General features: G+C 45.8%; 1 protein-coding gene and 1 long non-coding RNA gene across 4 annotated transcripts; both read left to right on the forward strand.

Annotated features, from left to right (window-relative positions):
* Positions 1 to 1,387: 1,387 nt before the first annotated feature.
* LOC133471505 (class I histocompatibility antigen, F10 alpha chain-like) lies at positions 1,388 to 7,956 on the forward strand. Of its 3 annotated transcripts, none has more exons than XM_061761114.1 (8): positions 1,388 to 1,546; positions 2,262 to 2,528; positions 2,653 to 2,931; positions 3,395 to 3,703; positions 3,778 to 3,885; positions 3,962 to 3,979; positions 7,594 to 7,648; positions 7,726 to 7,956. In XM_061761114.1, the coding sequence occupies exons 1-7, from the start codon at positions 1,483 to 1,485 to the stop codon at positions 7,626 to 7,628; spliced, it is 1,080 nt and encodes a 359-aa protein (XP_061617098.1). In that variant the 5' UTR covers positions 1,388 to 1,482; the 3' UTR covers positions 7,629 to 7,648; positions 7,726 to 7,956. The 3 variants fall into 3 exon arrangements, with proteins under 3 accessions (XP_061617098.1, XP_061617097.1, XP_061617099.1); XM_061761113.1 differs by lacking the exons at positions 7,594 to 7,648; positions 7,726 to 7,956 and adding exons at positions 4,659 to 4,740; positions 4,818 to 5,277; XM_061761115.1 differs by lacking the exons at positions 3,778 to 3,885; positions 3,962 to 3,979; positions 7,594 to 7,648; positions 7,726 to 7,956 and adding exons at positions 4,659 to 4,740; positions 4,818 to 5,277.
* Positions 7,957 to 8,556: 600 nt separating this feature from the next.
* On the forward strand, positions 8,557 to 9,537 carry LOC133471512 (uncharacterized). Its single transcript, XR_009786225.1, has 2 exons — positions 8,557 to 8,988; positions 9,104 to 9,537. It is a non-coding gene; the product is annotated as an uncharacterized LOC133471512 (long non-coding RNA).
* The last annotated feature ends 8,164 nt before the right edge of the window (positions 9,538 to 17,701 follow it).

A 17,701-nucleotide genomic window follows, 5' to 3' on the forward strand; every position in this document is an offset into this window, starting at 1 on the left:
GTGATTTTTGAAAAGTGTGCCCGGTGCCAAACTGCAGTTTGTTTTCTGCTTGTACATAGTGTACATGTATTGAGTGCTGCGGACTCATTGGCTGCTGCTTCTGCGAATGTTGTACATGCTGTATTGCGCAAAATGCTCCAGATTTAATACGACTTTTATTTGTTTTAAGAGGATCAAATGTTTATGTCAAATCAAAGTCTTTCTTTTATGTGTTGAAAAAAAAAAAAAACCCTCCTGGGTCTATTTATTGATGTCGGGCTTTTGTCTTCATAATTATTCATTTGTTCCGCACGAATGAAGGATGAATTCAACGTCAGCCGTTCACACAGAACAAATGTGGTTGTTGAAGATGTCACATGACCTTTTCTGATGCTTGAAGAAAAACACCAAACCAGCCGGGCCTGTTCTCAATGACGCTCATGTTCCCACCCAAGCTGATTTGAAGTTTTAGGCTGCTGCCAGGAATGTGTGCATGCTTCTGTCTCTTTTTTGTTTTTAAACGACAATAAAAACATTGATTTCTTATGCTTGACTGCATTGTTTGCCATTCTTTTTCTGGAATATACAACTTCATTCTTAGTTTTTATTGTGACTTACTCATAAAAATCAAACTTTGTAGAACACTGAAACATCCATAGGTGTACTTGCATATCTCAAATAAAACTCCTATCAGGCAAGGAAATAGCAAAAATAAAATATTCTCTGATGCCTCTAAAACCCCCAAAATACAACTTAATTCTTGTAAAAGTGCAGCTTTTTATCTAAAAATAGAGTGCATTCTCTTTTCATTGACAATATGCAACTTTTATTCTCAAATTACAAAAATGCCTGAGTTGTAATATGACATCTTTTCTTGCACAGATAAAAATACAACTTGATTCTCTCACACTCAATCCAACGCATGACACTTGTATCGCACTTTTCTAGGCACTCCAAGACACGACTTGTGAAGCAGTCTGACGGAGCGTGGCTGCCATTCTGCGCCTGCGGCCCCTCAGACTGTGTGACCTCACTCTATTTTTCTTATCATCCCAACAAACATCAAATATTTTCCTGGAACTGACAAAATGAGAGGAAAATCCACACCCTTGGGAAGTTTGATGACTTTTGCATGAACATAGCGCAAATGCAGTTTTCCTCCACGCATGTCGTCGTATGTTTCTTCGGAAAGTGGGCTGGCGCGGTCACGTGACTTCCCCGAAAGGCTCGCGCGCGCGCGCCAAGAACGAAAGCGTCGCTGTTTCAGCACAAGCTTCCAAAAACACTCGCACTGCTCCTCGTCTCCAATTTCGCACACTCGACTTCATTTGAGCGACACAACAACGCCACGCGAGTCAAATCTTGTCGCCCAATGATGAGGAATGCGAAAGTGACGTCATCGGCACAGGTAAAGAAGGCGCGTCTTCCGGTTGGCTGTCATTTGCCGTTCGGCCGTCGAGGAGGAGGCGTCGTCGTCGCTTTGTGGACGAAAAGGAGCAAAACATGGCGAAGCTGAACTTGTGTGTCTTGTTTGTCGCGGCTGCGCAAATCCACAGCGTGACGCCCGGTAAGTGCACTTTGTCCACAACTTGATGATCCCGATCGTGTTCCGATGATTGGTGTCGACGCTCTTGACTTTGCCGGAAGCAACACTTGGACCGCTCAGTCCGAAGTTCTTGCAACTGGTTTCACTTGGCAAAGCTGCCATTGGAATATTCGCCTCACGGAGGCGGCATTTCAATATATGTGGGAAAAAAATACAAATCAAATCTCATTTCTTGAAATAACGACAAACAAAATCTGCGTAAAAAAAAAAAAGTGTTCAGCGTATCCTTTAGTAGATCATAATTCTAACATTTATTGTAAGAAGTTCCTTTATATTTCTCATTTCATGAACAGAGTTACAACTTAAGTTTACAAAATATATCGTCTACATTTATTGACGAATCTGTTATTAAGGACGATTAAATCAATTTATTGAGCAAGGGCATGATAATTGTAACATGATAGTCAAAATTAAATCAAATGAATTATGAGCGTCTGTTGTCGAATCCATTGAGAAGTTTGTGTGTAAGAATAAGTTTAAATAAATATTAAAGTATTTAAATGACCACAAAAGAAAATGGAATGTTTTGTATCTTTTGATTTTAATTTATTTTCCCTAAAAAAGACGTTCAAATGTTTCAACTGAAGACAAAATCATTTGAAATAGGAAGAGTGCAAGATTTTGGGCCATCAAACAAAAAAGTAAGATCAACCTTTTTGTTTGTTTTTTCTTTCAGTGCTTCACACGCTCAAGTATTTCACGACAGCATCGTCTCAAATTCCAAACATCCCAGCCTACTCTGTGGTCGGTTATGTTGACGACGTTCCGATTTCGCGCTACGACAGCAAGAGCAGGAAAGCAAAACCCAAACAGGACTGGATGAACAAAATCACAGCAGATGATCCTCACTACTGGGAGAGAGAGACACAGATCAGTATTGGTAGTGAGCAGACCGACAAAGTCAACATCGAAATTGCCAAAGAGCGCTTCAACCAAACTGGAGGTTTGTTGACGTTCAGCTTTCCACAATTCAAATAGATTTCATGTGCTCGTACACGTTCTTCCTCCTCATAAACACGTTTCCTTCTCTCTCAACATGGTGTCACTCTTCAACGTCATTCTCTCAGGTGTTCACATGGTCCAGTGGATGTTCGGCTGCGAATGGGACGACGAGACCGGTGAGGTTGATGGTTGGCGACACCTCAGTTACGATGGAGAAGCATTCATCTCGATGGAGGTGAAGACAATGAGATGGATCGCAGCTCACCCACAAGCTTTCGTCACCAAACTCAAGTGGGACCGGAACGAACTTTGGAATCTAAACCAGAAGCACTACTTCACTGAGATTTGTCCTTCTTACTTGAAGAAGTATTTGACCAATGGGAGGGACTTCCTGATGAGAACAGGTGCAGTCACATCGTGTTAGCACGCCCCCTACAGGACCTTGACTGGCATTACAAGCTGCACTCTTTCCTCGTTGGCTCCTTTCCTCTCTCACACGTTTTCTCCATCTTTTGTTCTCTCCATCTTTTCACCCTCTCACACAATCTCTCTCTTTTCAATCTGTCATTGATTGTCTCCATACTTTCTCCTCACACGCTCCCTTCAACTTGTTTTTTCCATATTTCCTCCTCTTACACATTCTTCCCATTTTTGTTCCGCTCACACATCTAGCTAATTTTCACCCTCTCACACATTCTCTCAATCTTTTATCCATTTCACACCGACACCGACCTTTTTCTCCTCTTCCATATTCTGCCATCTTTGTTACTCTCACACATTCTCCCCATCTTTTCCTCCTCTCCCACACTCTCTCTCTCCGTCTCTGCCCCTCTCTCACCTGGTGTCCACGTCTCCCTCGGCCCGCAGAGCTTCCCACGGTGTCTCTCCTCCAGAAGACGCCGTCCTCTCCGGTCACCTGCCACGCGACGGGTTTCTACCCCAGCGCGGCCGCCCTGTTTTGGAGGAAGGACGGCGAGGAGCTCCACGAGGACGCGGAGACGGGAGAGACCCTCCGCAACCACGACGGAACCTTCCAGATGACGGCCGACCTGAAAGCGGAGGTGACCGATGAAGCCGAGGGCCGCTACGAATGCGTGTTCCAGCTGTCCGGCGTGGCGGACGACATCGTCGTCAAGCTGGAGAGAAGAAGCATCCGGAGCAACGCGCGCATCCGAGGTGACCGACGCTCAGATCGTCGCGCGTCGGAACGATCGCTCACACGTTTTCTTCTTTCTTCTCACTCTGCGAAGAGGAAGAAAAGAGGAAGATGGCGCTGGCCGTCGCTGTCCCGCTGGCGGTCCTCGCTCTGGCGGCGGCGGCGGTCGCGGTCCTCGTCAAGCTTTACAAAAGCAGACGAGGTGAGGGACGCCGACGTTCGCTCTGTCGGGAAGATTTGTGCCCATCGTGACCTTTGTGTCTCTGTTTTCTTTGCAGCCAAATACGATCCAGCTTGTAAGTCAAACGACTTCTGTTTCCTTTGAGCCGCGGTCGGCAAAGCGGTCGTGCGAAGGTCTGATGCGGACCTTTGCTACAAAAGTGCGCACGAGGAGTCGCAAATAGTCAGCCGTGGAACGACGGACACGTGAATGTCGACGTCGCTATCGTTGTGGGAAAAAGGACTCGCTCCCTAAGGCGGAGAAAACCCGAAACCGAATGGAAGTCAATTTAGATTTGGTGGAAAATGTACGACTTAGTTCACTCGTGTTCCTTGGCCCTCAACGGCGAAGCGTGCCAAAGCCGCACTCGGGTTCATTCGATTGAAGCTCCTCCCCTCGCTTCGACAAAGTTCCTCGGCCCCGAGATGCCACCGGGTGGCGCCAAACCTCTATTTTAATATTAGATATGGTTTGGGGCTGAGCGCAAAGACGGCGAATAACAGAAGCTAGCTTCCCCTCAATCAATATTCCCCAACATCCGAATTCCTGAATGTGGAATTGGAAATATGCGGCTATTAACTGTACGATTCCAAAGAAATTCCCCACCACACTCTCGTAGTCAGGAAGGAGAAGATTTGTCCCAACCGCAGCTCAAAGTACGAGTGAAGATGGATTCAAGAGGCCTTCGTGGAGCAAATGTCCTTCCTTCCAGTCGGACTTGTTTTCATTCACATCTTTTTTTTCATTCATCGCAGCCGTCGACGCCGATTCCGAGCCCGCCTCCGAACCCGCCGCCCCGACGCCCGCTTCCGAGTGAGACGCAGCCGCCGTCGCACGGTGAGTTCGCCGACGCGGACTCCGCTCGTGTTCTCGGGACTCTTTCCAGGTGCGTTCACGTGCTCTTCTTCGTGCAGGTGTCGGAACACGAGAGAGACGTCTCCATCGAGCGCTTTCTCATCACGCTTGGGATTTGTTCTTCACGCAGACAATTTGTGCAATTATGATGTTTCTGTGAAGTCACAGTTTTTGCTGGCTTTGGTGTCTCGGGTGAGACTCGTTTGAGTCGATGGGGTTGCTTTCTTCTGTCCGTTAAGTTTGTCAGAAATCGGCGCAGTCACACACTGAGAGGATTTCTTCTTTCGTTGTATCAAGCACTTGAATAGCTACGATGAATTGATATCACAATGTGTCGATTGCTGGTTTGCCTCGCACTCCTTTTATCAGTCCAAAATGATTTTATAATCCTGTTATTGATTCACTTCAACAAACAACTCTGTCAATTTGTACGTTGCTCAGAATGTGACAATGTTGTTGATTGCGTTTGTTTTTGGAACTTGAGATCGAGATTTGGACCAATAAACGGATGATCGTAAAGATGTGTCGTTCTGAATTTGACCATTTTTAGGAGGCTTTTCTTGCCCTCCCGGAACATACTACGTGTTTCGTGTTGATGAAAGTCAGCAGTCGCATGGCCGAAAGCCGGTCCAACCCGTTGTCGTCGGTGCCGTGGCTCGCTGACAAACAATTGTGCGTCTCGCAGCACCAAACTTGAACTTTCACTTTCTGTTGGAAGCGTTTGGGCGCGCCTCATAAAAACAAGCAAGGACAAAAAGATGAGTTTTGGCCGTTCCACACGAAAATGCACACATTTTCTTTCACCCTCTAACATACTATTGTTCAAATATATTTGTTTTTGTTTTTGACATGTCATTATTTGTATTTATTTATCAAAGTGTCCTTTTTTTTTTTTTTTACACTGGTAAGACGTTAGAAAACTTAAAATAAGGACAAAATACAATACAAAATCATGAACTTCCAAGGGTAAAATCAAGCCATTTATTTGTACATTTTAAACATGCAAAAATCATTTGTATCACCTGAGTAAAGAAAGTCATTCACAAGGTCATTTCTTCCATGCAAATAATAGAAATACATGGATTCAGTTTTATACATACAAATCCCATTTCGCACATGAACTCCAAATCTTTTTGGCCTTCTTGTTTTGATAATTCAATATAAATCCTTGTGAAATACTGGGAAAAAAAGCGGCTTTGTGATTGACAAATTTGCATTGATAAACATTGCTAATAAGATGAGGAGATTCATCACATGCTCGTGTCATGATACAGAATCTTCATTGAAATCTTACTACATCCTTTCGTAGTTTCACAGTGAGTGTTCGTAAACAAAACTTTGGACCAAGGTAGCCGATATCCAATCCAAAATTTGTCGGAAGATCACTCATCTGAAACAATGGACACGTTTGATTGATAGCGCTTGTGTCTTGCTGGCAGTTCGGGCAACCGCGGCGCCCGCCAGGCGGCGTCCTCGCCAGTTCGCGTTTCGCCAACGAAGAAGAACGCAAACAAGATGGAGACGGTGCCCGTCGCAGTCCATATACGTCATTCGTTTCGCTAAACAATTGAATTGGGACAAGTACATAACCGCACCGAAGGTAGATACACGTCGAAAAGGGAACACTTTGTCGTCGTCACCGTTTTGGACGATTTATTCCCCGCAAAGCTCTCTCGTCAGCGAGAATGCGGAAGTGAGCAAGCTAAAGCTAAGCTAGTGCTATCTAGCGACGTCATTATTTGTTGTTATAGCGTCGTTAAATACACATTTATGAATAATAATTTTAAAAAAAACACCACAATATTCGTATCGAAACGTGTATGGTGCGAACAAAAACAAAAAACAAAAACAGGCACGGAAGTTAGCGACACGAAGCACAGAGCCCGGTAAAGTGTTGTTGTTATTGTTGTGGAGGGGAAACAAAATGTGCAAAGTCCAAATGCTGCGAGCTTTGGTGAATCAGCGACTAAACGCTGCCGTTGAAGAAATATTTGTGGCGTTTGAAACAACGATGGCGGAGTACGAGGAGGAACTGTGTCGATCCAAACAGGAGATCGAGCGACAGCGCCGACTGCTGGACGCTGTTTGCAAGCCTCGAGACTCTAATAGCTCATTATACCATAGTTACTCTATATTTATTGTTCATGCCGACTTCCATATATCTGTCACTTTTTGAATCATAACCTCTGCAGGGGTGTCAATAGCTGTTTCGTATTATTCATTACCACTCACTCATATCATACTCACCGCCAGTGTCACGCTAAGGTACTTACTACCATATCAGGTGAACTCCTTCCATCGTATTGTGGTAGACATTCCGACATTGGTCCGACTCCGTATCCCCCCCAGTCATGCATGCACAGTGTCTTCCTCAGCTCTCCTCCATCCAACTTCCTGTGATGAACCTGCATAAACTAGCAACCTCCAATATCAGTAAAGTGTTGAATCAAAGTTCAGAATTGGACTACTAACCTCCCGTTCGGATACATCACGCATCAATGTGTCCACTTAACCCGGGCACCCTTCTTCGATAGCTGTCTGCGGTTCGCCGGCAGTAGATGTTACTGGTAGGAGTCAGTACAGCAAAGTTCCTAGAGGCTCCTCGCCCAGCAAATACACAACAAAAGGAATACAAACCACCATTGCAGAGGCCCAGCTGACGAGTCCTGTAAACAAGTCCTTGAATAAATTAATCACACCTCTGCAAAAGATGTTCCTGCCGGGACTCCAGAATTCCTGCCCTCATATCCTAGAGAAGGGCCAAGTCGACAATGGTCACCAAACATTGATATGATTTCCATAAATAAATTCCATCTTTTTTTTCATTCATCGCAGCCGTCGACGCCGATTCCGAGCCCGCTTCCGAGTGAGACGCAGCTGCCGTCGCGCGGTGAGTTCGCCGACGTGGACTCCGCTCGTGTTCTCGGGACTCTTTCCAGGTGCATTCACATGCTCTTCTTCGTGTAGGTGTCGGAACACGAGAGAGACGTCTCCATCGAGCGGTTTCTCATCACGCTTGGGTTTGAAAACAGAGATGGGATTTGTTCTTCATGCAGACAATTTGTGCAATTATGATGTTTCTGTTAAGCCACGCCCAGAACCGCTTTCACGTCAACAAACAACTCAGTCAATTTGTCTGTCGATCAGAATGTGACAATGTTGTTGGTTGCACTAAATAAATTGATGATCAATGACAAATTGCAAAATGGAGTGCACTCCTTGGCTGCGACCAGCAGAGGCGCTGTTGATTCACGACCAGCGGCTTTGCTGCCGAAACGAGTTCAGCACGACGTCGACCGACACAGACGCCACTACAGCGCAACTCCAAGTGGAATAAAACATAAATAATACACTTTCTCTTTCGTCTGAAGCACTGATGATGATTGAAGCATCCATTTATCAATCCCAGACGGGCTATTATTTGAATAAGAAAAGACCTGTCGTGCTGAATTTCACAATTATATACTATGTGTACAGTGCTCCGTCCAGAATTTCCCTTCCCATTGACGCCGTGATCAAATAATGGCAACTTGTAGCCTTGCTGCCTTTCCACCTGCTCTCGAAGTCTTCATTCGCCCCACGCCAGACGGAAGTCGGAGTTCTCCCGGGAGACCAACGGCTCGGAAGCACAGGCGAACGAAATTAACCACATAATGGCGTCACGAACAGGATTCTTTGCGGCGCGGCCAAGCGTCGGCGACGCGAGTGGCTTTTGTGCTGGATTGAAATCGACAAGTGGGAACATCCCTGTGCTTCAGTGTCGGCGGGGTGGGGGGGGGGGGGGGGGGGGGGGGGGGGGTTTGAAGGCTCAGTTTAGTAGGGATAAATTCAGAGAGGATTGGTAATGGATGCTGAAGGAAAATATGTTGTTAGAAAAATTCATGAGATTTGTCTGGTGTGCCCTGCCAAAAAAAAAGAGCGACAAATTCCCCCGCTAAATACAATTTACGGACCTTTCCGAAAACGGCCCCGGTGACGTCACTATAACCGGCATTGCCGGCCAAGGGGGCTCAAATGGCAGACCATTTGTAGAGGGGAAATAAATCTTATCAATTCCGCACGAGCCCGCATTCAAAAAGGTGGGTAAATATACAAAAATTGTCTTTAAAAAGAAACATTTTTTTTGAGTTTTGACAGAAACGGCTGCCCGGACTGGCTGCGGTTGGTGTCATTTGGATCCAGGGGCTGAAAAAGTTGACGGACAACATGAGCCTGGCGTGTGGTGACAGAGTGAGATTGATACGCGCCTGTTGCATTTCGGTTCACCAATCGGATGATATTTGGACACGGTCGGGTCTGAATAATGTCGAACCGGAAATTTGATTTGCCCCTTTTGCTCCTATAGTGTTTGCTGTGCGACATGTTCCCGTCCTCTTGCCCAACGGTGCCGAAGCTTCCGGACTTCAAACCTCTCACGGATCCCAGTTCTCACTTCGAACATTGCATCAGTATTTGGACAGATAAGACCGGTGTCATGTGTGTGTGTGTTCCGGATTTTGTCCTCACACACCTGCTCCTGTGAGCATCTTCACCACCTGTGCCTCGTTCAACCTAATTAGCCCTCGTATTTAACCTCGTGCCTCGTTGTCCCTCTCGTTGCCAGTTCGTTGTACCTTGTCGTCGCGTTCCAGCATTCCTTGTTTCCACGTCACAGACTCACAGTAAGACTTGACCCTGTTCCGATTATCGACCTTGCCTCTTTGCCTCATGTTTTTGGATGCTGTTGCCTTTCTTGGATTGATCTACGCCCGTATATTAAACCTCTCTTTTTGGAAACTGTCCATTTGTTTTGGAGTCGTGCATTTTTGGGTCCTATCCTCTGTTCCGTTCATGACAACCGGGTCACATCCCTCCCGTTTAAGGGAGGCAAATGTTATTTCTAGAATAGCTTTACTTGACACCTTGCCGGTTGAAGTGAGGACTGAACTTTTAAAGACCCTGACCTCATGAAAGGGGGAGATAGCTTCTTTAATTGTCACGTGGCACACCATTTGAAACTTTTTGTCGACAGAAAACACAAATCATCAGATGAGGTAAAGGACATGCAGGAGCAACTTTTGAAGCTACAATTGGCCCAGGCCTGTAAAGTGGCCATTAAAAATAAATCAATCAATAAAAATGGAAGCAGAAAAACAGATCGATCCCCTCCATCCCACACTGTTTTATGACGATTTGGTTTCTAGGGAAGCTTTTGAGTCAATACAGGAGGAAAACTGGATGCTCAATAGTAAAGGTATTTACATAGGGAAGCAAGGTGTGGCAGCTGCCTCCACCTTGACGCCAGAGCACAGTGAGTGGTTTATGATGAGTTTGACATCTTTTCCACACTTTTTCACTTGCACTTGCACGAGGTCATGAAGCCTGAGAACTGGGACCCATGGTGAGAAAATGCCATTTGGCAAATGATTGGCAACAAGATCAAATACCCAATGTGTTGTACTCTCCTCGTACTGAATGTTTTTGTATTCAAGGTACCATGGTGGACGGAGGGGTGATGGAGCATGTGACTTTGGCGCGATTCCATGGCAGAGAGCTCTCGGACCATGAGGACGCCGCACAGCTGTTGAACTCGCTGCCGGACTCACTGTGGTCCGAGGAGCCTGCAGACGGGGGTCTATGTGCATCCGGTAACATTCGAGGTAGACCCGACTGCTTTTGTTGACGTGCCGTAGTATCCTTGTAAACAAGAGGCCATAGAAGATATCGCGGAAACCCAAATTCTGAAATCCCCACGCTTTGGTCCATAAATGATGTTATGAAACTGCGGAACTGCTGGCCATGTGCAGGGCACTAGAGTTTTCTGAAGGTCAGAGTGTTACTATTTAGTCATGGTGCTGATGCTGCAGCAGAAAAAAGTAGCAGGCTAATAAATGGATAGATGCTTAGAGAGCATTTGAAGTGACGGAAGATTGTGAGAAGCACATTAACGCGTACGATGGCTTTAAACTTGTTTATGCCTAGAAGAGGAGTCATGAAAAATGTGTTAACTTGTGCGTCAGAGGGAATCATTTTGGGTTGTTTACAGAATGGCACACAAGGAAGTGGCAGGATGGTTGTAATTGTGAATATTCAGGGACGCTGTGGTTTTTGTAAGTGGATATACATCGAAGTTCCTGTTTGGGGCAAACAGAATTAAGAAAATGATGCAAGGGACACCAGTCAACTCAAGACATCCTTACAATATTTAGTTGATACAGTATAGTGACTATGAATGCAGCATAGCGAATGCCACTCTTTTCATTCACAGAAGTGAAGGATGGGCCATAGAGGGGTCAAGGTTGAGTTGCTACTTATGGTACATACGATATGAGACTGTGCCTCATTTGCATCGTGTGCCAGGGAAATGATGAGGAGCACATGTCTTTGAGAATGACGACGTGATTTGGTATGAGGATTCATCTGTTTGATTGTCTCCCCAGATTCAGCACGAGAGCAGGGAAGACCAAGAGGATTTTTCCATCTGTCTGGCAAGCCAATTTGGAGGAGGGTTATTTAGTTGCATTCTGTCTCCTAAATCAGGTCGATTACAACACTTTGTGGACAAGCGGAGAGCTACTTTTTGAGCGAAAGGGACACATTTATCAGGGATAGTATTCTTAGATTTCTAAAAAGAAGATAACATTGTTGCCCCAGTGATTGGGGACTGGTTCCTTACGGCGGTTGGGGAGGCTTGGTCAAGGCATTGATCATGTGAGACATAAAGTAATGAATGATACACAAAAGGGGTCATCGGGAAGCACCATATATAGATTAATAAATACGAGTTAAGGTTGATTGAGGAAATAGCAGACAGAATAATCTGGGAAGTCCTGCGGTGCCCTGAGTCCTAAAATAGCCGGGAACTTGCACTAAAATGTTAAATGACGGCGAAAAGCTGGAAAGACAAAGAGCAGCTGAATGGTCCTGCGTCTCCACGTTTGCCAAGCGGATTGGAACAATATGATGAAAAGTCCGTTTCAGTGGGGGACAAAGTGGACACATCTCGAAGCCATCAAGGATGCCGTGTGGCGGAGGTCGGAGTCGGTCGGTGATCAGTGGCTCGGCGGAAGATGGTGGGGACACACTTGAGGTCATTTGGTAATTGGTATTAAGCAGGTCACCTGCCCTTGAACAGCAACAAATGGGAAAGGCTAGGCAGGGCAGATATTTAGGAGTTTTCAGTACAAGGAGGGTTACATTTTACTCAGAGTCAGAAATCTCCCGAGTCAGTGGGGTGGGCAGAGGCACTCGATAGGATTGTGGGAGAAATTATGGCTCGAAATATTTTTGCCGTTATGGGAGTATGAGGTCATGCAGTCCTCCGATAGAATTCCACTTCAAAATTTTAATTAAACGTCGGTAGGGGTTGAAAGAGAGAGGTCAGAAAGGAGCAGCCCTCCAACTTGATTGGTTAATGAGTCTGTTAGTAGTTTGTTAGCAAATGCCTCACTAAGCCTCCTACGCTGCACGTGGAAATATCGATGGACCAAGGCCATCTACTGTATTGGGGCCCTAGGGGCTAATATACAAAGGGGGGCATTGATCGATGAATTAATCTGGTCTGACGTGGAAGAGGGTGACTTGATTTGCGGATTTGTCAGATGTAATATTGGAAATTGGGCAAAAGGCAATGAAGGATTCCTGAAGACTGGTAGAGGAATCTTGGGAAAATTATGCGCGGTGACGTGGGTGTAAAGACCGACATACGAGCAAGCCGTTTCTGCTACACTCGGGGAGTAATCATCGGAAATCAGTCGGTACCAGAGCTATTTTTAATTTGTCAATCTAGCAGGAATATCGCGGTACTGAGGAGGAAAACCACGGGTAGTGATTATAATAGTGAGTTCAAACCGATTAACTTTCAAATACTAGTTACGTGATGGCAACCAATATATATTCTGTGCTCAATGTTTATGGTTTTGTGTTCAATGTTTGTGTCGTGTTGAGTAAAAGCAGAAATGAAGCACCACTGGGTCAAATTCCCTCATGTGGAGAAGGCTTTGATGCACTTTGTGGGGTCATCTGAGACTAACATGTTGATGACGACCGAGGACAAGTGGGCAAGGTCTACACAGACTGTTGACGAACTGACCTTTGTGACGGGGTACATAAGGACACGGGGAAGACTCTGCTTGTTGACTCTGATTTGTGGACATAACTTTATTTTTCAGGACGCCCAGGAGGATGCAGGGTGACGGTGTTGATTTATTGCAGGTTATGGGAGTGTTGACTTAACGCCGATTCTTATGTGATTCGTTATTTATGGAAATAATGTCAATGTTTGGTGACCATTGTCGACTTGGCCCTTCTCTAGGATATGAAGGCAGGAATTCTGGAGTCCCGGCAGGAACATCTTTTGCAGAGGTGTGATTAATTTATTCAAGGACTTGTTTACAGGACTCGTCAGCTGGGCCTCTGCAACGGGGAGATGACCTGTTTAAATGTGGATGGTGGTTTGTATTCCTGTTGTTGTGTATTTGCTGGGCGAGTCGCCTCTAGGAACTTGGCTGGAATGCATCCCACCCGTAACATCTACGGCCGGCGGACCGGAGACAGCTGTCGAAGAAGGGCGCCGTGACCCGGATAAAGTGGACACATTGATGCGTGATGTATCCCAACGGGAGGTTAGTAGTCCAATTCTGAACTTTGCTTCAACACTATACTGATATTGGAGGTTGCTAGTTTATGCAGGTTCATCACAGGATGTTGGATCATTAGGGGAGCGTGCCAAGAATCCACCTAATTGGGTGAGGTAAGTCAGGAGGGCAGGGACAAGCCCATGCCGCAAGGGGGGTGAGAAGCGGGAAATTAGGAAAGAAGAGGGGTTGGGGCACCTGTTAAATAAATTGTAGAAATGATCATAGTTTGGCTTAGCTCGCATTCATATTATGGACAATTTCGATGGAAAGAATTGCGCGACAAAGAAGTCTGCGGAAGAATAAACCTAGGGTAATACTCGTCACTGGCAAGTCAAATTTCGTGTTTCCGGGGGTTTGTAAATACGTTACTAGTATCGTGTGAATGTGTAGAAGTATGAATGTATACGACCGGATTGCAAATTACAACTGGGTTCGGAAGCAGGTGCGAGAATCCTCCGCCCCGTGTGGGGAGAAGTTTGAGGAGTACCAAAGCCCGGACATTCATTGTCACCCTGTCATTTTGAATAAAGTCAGTATTTAGGTCACTCTCGGTGCAAATAAACTGACTTCCAAATTCACAAAATAAGGAAAAATAACAGTCAAACGGATTCGAAAGAACGCTTAACGTGTAAAGACTGGAAATATGTTCAACTCCAAACCCCTTACAAAATGAAACATTTCAGCACACGGATAACCAAATACGATGTCGCGGGCCAGCTAAATTCGAAAAATTGGTTCAACGTCGAGACGAAATCAAAGTCGACATAAAAATCATAGAAAAAAGAGGGATAGGACGACGTCGTTGTCTGGCTAAACATGGTGTCTAAAATAGAAAAAGGAAGTCAGAAAAAGAAGGACTTAGAAAATGGACGGAAAAGGCCTTCAGTGACATGAAACAACATTTGGTGTCCAGTAACGCGCTGGCCCTTCCAAATGATGATGAAACATTCATTCAAATGGTAGAGTGGGAAAGCTATGACGTGACCTCCGACCTTACGCAACAACGCGGTGATCAACTCAGACCAAGAGCTTATTTGTCGACTAAGTTAGACAGCGTGACGTGAGAGTGGCCGGCACGGTGGCCGACCGGTTAGAGCGTCTGCCTCACAGTTCCGAGGACCGGGGTTCAGACGTGGTGATGGAAGTTCGCTCATTTTCTTGGCTCAGATTCCTTCATGCAACAAAAGAATATCCAGCGGTGGTGGTACGCGTAGGAGTCATGTCCGCAGGGGTTTGGAGGCATACAGCGATGCAAGGGGGGTATTATCACTTCCGGATGAAGCAACTGCCGCGACCGTGTCTGCCTCACATGTGTAGAACTGACTGCCCTCCGTATGTTGGACTGTTAGATATCCATTTGGAAATGGCTTGGATGAAGGTTGATTTGGGTGCAAAATACTGGCAGATGCTTTTGTTCTTCCAGGGGTGGTCTGGAGCTGTTCGGGGTCCCGCGTGGATAAACCTGGACTCTGGGACCATTTCATGGACTGTGATTACGGACAGCAGTTTCTTCATCGATGACACGAGCTGTCGACCATATGGAGGGAGACCACCTTTAGGATTTGTATTTTGATTTTGATATGTGTGCTTCCACAGTTGTTTTTTGTGTTTTACGCTGTTTTTTGTTCATTGATTTCAATGTTTGCATTATTCTGTTGTGTATGTGGTTTGCCATCCGAGTCAGGGTCCCTTCGGGTGTTTTGATGTACGGGGCTCCGAAGGACACTTGATCTGACTCTCGCTCTTTTCCTCGTCTCGTTCGAGAGAGGTTTTTCGACCGAGAGCCGCGAAACCTTGGCGCTTCCACGAGGCTGCGCGTGCAAATTGATACATTTGGGATTGGCTCCTTTTTGATAGCGGGGAGGAGATTCGGGTCGTTTGGCTGTTTGGTCCGCACGTGTGGCCTCAGGGGGCGACGAGGGGACGGATGGATGGATGGATGATAATATGACAGTAAGGGTTTATCATATAAATGTAGTGTACTGACTAAAATGTGTTAAACTGTATTTGTTTGAATTGCTGTTGTGAAAACTAGTTAAAAGTTTGTTTGGTTCTTTGTGTGGATGGATACTGGGGTGTCCTGCGTCCCGAGGGGTCTGTGAACATTTCAGGTTTTTTCTTGTTTTAATGATTGATTGAAGGGGTGGTGGTCCAATGGGATTGGGGGAAGGAGGTGAGTCGTGGAGAGGAAGAGCGGGAGATGCGGGACCAGAGGGAGAGAGTTTTTTTTGGGCGGGGGTCTGGACCTGGTTTTTGGACACGAACGGATGATTGGACTGTTTTATGGACGAACGGATGCTTGGACTGTTTTTGGACGCGAACGGATTTACTATTGAAAAGCCACGGGTCCTGTCTGCTGAACGCCACGGGTCCCGCCTGCTCAACGCCACCGGGCTGCCGCTTCGACGCTACGGGATCGAGTCGCTGTGCCTACTGAAGCGTTTTGAGGGCTCGTTCCTACGACAATCGGTTTGGGTTTTTTTCCCCCAGTGAACTGAGGGTTCAACGGTTTTGTGAGTACTGCCTATGAGGGCTACATGTGGGGGCTCGTCCGGGATCGTTATTGTTCACTAGTGTATTGGTGAGCAAAGGAAAAAAAAAAAAGGAAGAAATTCGGTCAATGTTGACCGGGGTTGTAATAGTACTGTAATCACAATACTGAGTGTGTTTTGTGTGACTGGTTTTGAAAAAAAAAACAAAAAAACTCAAAACAAAACATGGAGTCCGAACAAATAATCAAATGGTGTGACGACAAAGGTATTGATGTTAAGAAATCTATTGTGCTTAGCGGGGTTTCTCTTGATGTTACTGATGAGAACATTTATAAGGTACTTGATGAAGTTAAAATTTTTGGTCGCACTAAAATCAGAGGACGGTGTCTAACACGCACAAACAACAATCAGTCCGTATTAGTTGAGACCACAGATGACATGACTAAAACTGACTTACCTGAACAGTTGGTTGCTGGGGACCCGTCAGACTTGTGGGTAGTAAGTGTCCCTGATTTTCAGACTTTCCATGTGACTAGTGACAAAAGAGGTTTCCAATCCAAGCTAGTATCATTCTTAGCCAGTGAAGGAAAGACTTTAGATGATGTGACAGGTTTGCTTAAGACCACGCCTGCCCCACCCACTGTTCCTGACTTGAACACAGAGCTTGTCAATGCCATCTCTTTGCTTGTGGAAAAATGTCAAGCCCCGCCTATGGACGGACAATGCTATCGGAAACTTCGCTTCTTCTCGGGCATAAAGCCAACGCTACCTGGAGAAGAGGAGTATGACTCTTGGGCGGAACAGACCACCCACCTGCTGGATGAGTGGCAATGTTCTGATGTTGTCAAGAAACAGAGAATCGCTGAAAGTCTCAAAGGGCCTGCAGCAGATATTGTCCGGGGTTTAAGAGCCACTAACCCCAGTGCCACTGCCAATGAGTATCTTAAGGCCCTAGAAACAGCTTTTGGGACCACAGATAGTGCAGCTGATCTCATGGTAAAGTTCCGTAACACACTCCAGCAAGAAACTGAGAAGTTGTCAGGATACTTACTAAGGTTAGACAAACTGCTGCACGCTGTTCATCGGAAAGGTGGGATCGACGTCACTGACATGAACAGGACACGCATCGAGCAAATTGCTAGAGGTGCACTCACTCATGATTTTGCTGCACTTCGTATAAGGATGACTTACAAGCTAAAGCCCGCTCCAAGCTTCACAGAGCTCCTTCGTGAGGTAAGAGAAGAAGAGGGGATGGTTCTTGAAAGAGAAAGAGTGAAGAATGTTGTTTCTTCATCTGCGGTTAAGTGTGCAGGTTGTGCTACGGCGTCAGTGGTGTCAAAACAACCAGAGTCTGCACCATCAGTAGCTGTTGGAGTGGAGACCGACCATGCCATAGAGAGTCTGAAGAAGGAAATTCAGGGGCTTAAAAGTGATATTGCACGTCTGCTATCTGTCTCTGTCGCTACATCAGAAAGTCCACCACAGCATGCAATCCAGAACCACACTCAAAAAGCTGCTGTAAAATATGCAAGTGGGAAAGAGAGAACTCCCAGATTTCAATATGGTGCAGATGTTTTTTGCTACAAATGTGGTGAAGATGGTCATTTTCAGCGGGAGTGTGAAAACCCAGAGAATCTCCGAAAAGTAAATAAGCGTCTCCTGAAAGCAAAACAGCTGATGGGAAACTTCCCAGGAGCTCAGTAAAGGAACGGCCTGATGCTCTGGAGAGAACACGTTCCACAAAGTGTGATACGCTAAAAGAAAGCAAGGCTGATTTGCCAGAGGGTTTAATTGGACCTAGTTCTGTTGTTCCTGTACAAGTTGAGGGCATTT

The sequence above is a fragment of the Phyllopteryx taeniolatus genome, chromosome 21 (genome assembly GCF_024500385.1).
Source record: "Phyllopteryx taeniolatus isolate TA_2022b chromosome 21, UOR_Ptae_1.2, whole genome shotgun sequence".
NCBI lineage: Eukaryota > Metazoa > Chordata > Actinopteri > Syngnathiformes > Syngnathidae > Phyllopteryx > Phyllopteryx taeniolatus.